Source organism: Colobus angolensis, unplaced genomic scaffold (genome assembly GCF_000951035.1).
Source record: "Colobus angolensis palliatus isolate OR3802 unplaced genomic scaffold, Cang.pa_1.0 Scaffold13, whole genome shotgun sequence".
Classification (NCBI taxonomy): Eukaryota; Metazoa; Chordata; class Mammalia; order Primates; family Cercopithecidae; genus Colobus; species Colobus angolensis.
In genome coordinates, this window is record NW_012114252.1 from 24217173 (window position 1) to 24221665 (window position 4493).

Genomic DNA, 4493 nt, shown 5'->3' on the forward strand with positions numbered 1-4493 from the left:
GTGGCCGAGCTGGAGGAGAAGAAAGTGGCCGGACAGAGTGACTGGAGGACAGAGGTGGAAGCTGAGGAGGAGGACCCAAGCTGGAGAGACAGGATGGGGAGGTGGGCGGGGGAGACGCACGAACACTCAGAAATCAGAATGAGGGGCTTTGGGCAACCGCACAGCCAGATGTGGCCAGAGAGCTGCGGACGCGCACGGGAGGGTGCGGAGGCCGCTGGGAGCCGCTGGGACAGCGCAGTTCACAACCAGCGGATGCAGAACGCCGTTCATTCCAGGGATTCGCAGACAGGAAGTCAGCCCCAGAGGCTGTGGAGGACCAGCGGACGCAGCCGGACGTGCAGGGCGGAGCCCACACAGATGGGTTGGGGGGACCATGAGCTCCACGGGGTGCCGGCCTCCTTGAGGGCAAGAGGACGCCTCTGAGAAGACTCTGGACCACGCAGCAGTTAGATTTGAGTAGTAGTCTTGTTATAAATGTGTTTGGCTTTCGGATTTTTTTAAGAACCCCAACTTTCTGAGGGCCTTCAGTGGATGAGGCTGCATGTGAATTTTACATGCAGGTTTCCAGGTCGAGGCAGCACCAGGTGGAGAGAAGCCAGTGGCTCCTCACTGCACAGCTCTGGTCTGGGCGCCTGGCTCTCCAGGAGTCAGTTCTCTAACCGGGACCATCGTGTGTGGGACGGGGAGGCAGGAGCCACGGCTGAGCCGGAAGCCTCAGGCTGAAAGCAACTCGGCCTCGCACAGCCACGGCCAACTCAACTCAGCAAACACAGGCCACACTGCAGAGGCCCCGTCCCCGGTCCTGTGTCCCAGTGGGTGAGGACACACAGCCCCAAGAGACGACAGAGGTGTGGGAGCACAGAGTGAGCCCTCAGGAACCAAGGTCATCACCACCTCCACACATGGACGAACATGGCCAGACACACCTGCCACCAAGGGCTGGGACAGCAGAGCCGTGGCCTCAGGACGGCCCACGCTTGCACAACCAAGGGAGGCCCTGGGTTTGAGGACGTGACAGAGCTGCGGTGCCGGAGCAGAGGCTGATCCAGGGGCTGGAAACTCGAGGGTCCTGATGGACTCAAACCTTGGCCTGAGTCTCAGGTGGTGCAGCTGCTGGAAGGAGCTGGTGGAGCCTCAGCTGCGTCCAGGGTACCTGGGAGGCGCTTGTCCTTGAACCTGTATCTACAGCAGCTTCTTAGCGTCAGGCACACAAGCCCTGAGTGTCCTGTGTTGCTTTAGGGATTATAGGATGAATATTTGTTGCTTTGAAAGTTGTGAATTTATGAAATGTAGAAAGTAAAAAGTTCCTCCTCAAAGTTTCTTGTTAAAGAATAAATCCGGTGGCTCAAGCCTGTAATCCCAGCACTTTGGGAGGCCGAGACGGGCGGATCACGAGGTCAGGAGATCGAGACCATCCTGGCTAACACGGTGAAACCCCGTCTCTACTAAAAAATACAAAAATCTAGCCAGGCGAGGTGGTGGGCGCCTGTAGTCCCAGCTACTCCGGAGGCTGAGGCAGGAGAATGGCGGGAACCCGGGAGGCGGAGCTTGCAATGAGCTGAGATCTGGCCACTGCACTCCAGCCCCGGCAACAGAGCGAGACTCCGTCTCAAAAAAAAAAAAAAAGAATAAATCATATTAGAAATAATAGTTTCTTTTAAAGCTAACTTCCTTCAAGTCTCCTTGCTTTGTGCTAATAACTCTTTGTTAATTAAGCTCTATCCTATGTAGCTGCTGGACATGCCCACAGGCTCGTAATACATTCTGTGTCCTTGTACCTTAACAAGATGTTTGTGTTAGACGTACTAATAGGCATGTCCCAGCTCACAGCCTATGCCCCTTCCTTATTTAAAAATATTATTATTTTTCTACCTATTTAAAAAAGTTTTAAATTATTAGCCAGTCAGGTTGTACTTTAGATTGTGAGGTCTGGCTCCAGCCAGTGGAGACAGGACACACAAGAGGGCCTCATGCGTAAGGAATCAATATTCTGGCATCTCTTTATTCTGTGTGAGCCCTCGCCATTATTCCATCTGCGCGGGACACCCTTTCTGCAGAAAGTAAAAATTGCCTCGCTAAAAGAACTTTTTGTCTAAATGCTAATTTTCCCTTACGGCACCGAAGAACAAACATTTTGCATTTCTAACATGAAATGTGTGTATTACAAATGCTATTGGTTAATATATGATTAAGTTAAATGAAGGTGATTTTAAGAAAAGTAGCAACATAAGTAATGCTGCCACTGGGGTATGGTCCACCAGTGACCCAGGGATGCTCCAGGTGTGAGCAGATGGCTCTAACAGAGTATCCACAAAAACAGACAAATGGGACTTAATTAAACTAAACAGCTTCTGCACAGCAAAATAAATAACCAACAACGCAAACAGACAACCTGCAGAATGGGAAGGTATTTGCAAACTACAGATCCAACAGGGGACCAATAGCCACAATTCAGAAGGAACTCAAACAGCTTACCAATAAATAAATAAATAACCCATTTAAAATGGCCAAAGGACAGAAATAGACATTTTTCAGAAAAAGACAAATGGCTAACAAGCATATGATATAAAACCTGAGCAACCAGAACCAGAGCCGCCTGACCCCTATCTCACACCAGGCAGAACAGAGCCTCCTGCAAACCCAGCTCACGCCAGGCAGAATGGAGCCTCCTGCAACCCCAGCTCACAGCAGACGGAGCCACCTGATCCCAGCCCATGTCAGGCAGAACAGAGCTGCCTGCGGCCCCAGCTCAAGCCAGGCAGAATGGAGCCGCCTGACGCCGGCTCACGCCAGGCAGAACGGAGCCACCTGACGCCAGCTCATGCCAGGCAGAACGGAGCCGCCTGTGGCCCCAGCTCACGCCAGGCAGAACGGAGCCACTTGACCCCAGTTCACGCCAGGCAGAATGGCTGTGATCAAATAAAATGCTGAAAACGACAGACGCTGTCAGGGCTGTGGAGGATGCGAGCGCCTGCACGCTGTGGGGAATGGAAATTAGTGCTTAAGGAAACCCACGGAGATTTCTCAAAGAGCTAAAAGCAGAGCCACCATTTGATCCAGCAATCCCACACAAAGGAGGAGCAATTACCAAAAAGACACGTGCACGCGTGCGTTTCCCACTGAACCACTCACAATAGCACAGACACGGAATCCACGTGTCCACCAACAGGCGACAAAACTTGGCATAAATACACCACGACATGCTACTCCGCTGCCAAGAAGAAGGAAATCGTATGTTCCAGCAACATGAATGGACCTAGAGGTTGTTATCTTAAGGGAGATGACTCAGAAACGAAAAGCCAAACGCCCCTTGTTCTCACTGGTAGGTGGGAGTAAACACGGCAGGGCGGGCGCTCTGGGACACGCACTGAGGCCTCGGAAGGGTGGGAGGCGGGAGCGGGAGAGGAACGAGAAATTACTCAGTGGGCGCAGTGTCCGTTCAGGTGACGGTGACACTCGAAGCCCCGTCCAATACAACTGCATTTGTGCCCCTAATGTGTGCAAACACACAAATATACAGGTGCATGGGCCACACCAAGCAGCGCAAAGCCCCGACCGGGAGCGGGAGCCAGGGCACAGGACGGGGTTGGTGGAAATGGGCAGATGTGTCGACATCTAGGTAAGGAAGGGTGATGGGCTCTGACGCTCCAGGGTCCACTGGGTGGAGGTCGAGGGGGGACGGGCCTGTGCCAGAAACATGGGGTGGCCGTGGAGCACAGACAACCCCGTCCATGGTCAGAGAGAAGGCGGTGGAGGGGTCCCAGGCTGAAAGCACAGGGGCCAGGCTCTCAGGGCCGTCCCCCCGACCCTGGCTCCCCTGGAGGGAAGGCCGGCCCCCAAGTGTGGGCGTGGACGAGGCGGCCAGTGGTACAGAAATCGCAAGGCTGCTGGCCAGCAAGGGAGGAGGCTGCCCCCGACTAAGGAACCTTCTAGAATGTGCTGGGTGCTCGGGGCACTGGGGGCTCCCCATCCCTTTCTCCCCTCCTGCCCTGCCGGACACCACCTTACCCTTCTTTAAGCAGGATGGGCTGCTCGACACTCTTGGGATCTCTTCTCCCGGAGGACGAAATCAGATCCAAGAACTGAAACAGGAAGAAATCGGGTCACAGGGAGGAAGCCACACATGCGACACGCACGGCTCTCATGACAACAGTGTCGGCGGCGACTGCCTCCTTCTGTTGCCAGTGAAGACAGAATTTGGGGAAGTCCTTCCCTGAGGCCGAGGGGCCTCTGCCCCCCACGGTGCCACCCCAGCCCTGGCTCTGCCCCCCATGGTGCCACCCCAGCCCCGGCTCTGCCCCCCCGGTGCCACCCCAGCCCCGGCTCTGCCAGGGAGATCTCAGGTGAGAAGCTCAGGCAACACCTGGGGATCAACCTGCATCTCCAGAGGCCGCCCAGGGGGACTCTAAGTGGGGAATCTGGGTCCCGGCAGCGAGGCCCACGGGTCCCTGACTGTGGGTAAGAGCAGAGCCCTGCGGTCTGGAGGTCCCCCA

General features: G+C 55.0%; 1 protein-coding gene across 1 annotated transcript in view; it reads right to left on the reverse strand.

The window, feature by feature from the left end:
- Positions 1–4370: 4370 nt before the first annotated feature.
- Positions 4371–4493, reverse strand: part of LOC105505974 (ras GTPase-activating protein 3-like) — a 7943-nt gene continuing 7820 nt past the window's right edge. Inside the window, exon 7 of the mRNA XM_011933958.1 lies at positions 4371–4452. Within this exon, the coding sequence (XP_011789348.1) occupies positions 4371–4452 (82 nt within the window). The remainder of the gene's footprint in view (positions 4453–4493) is intronic.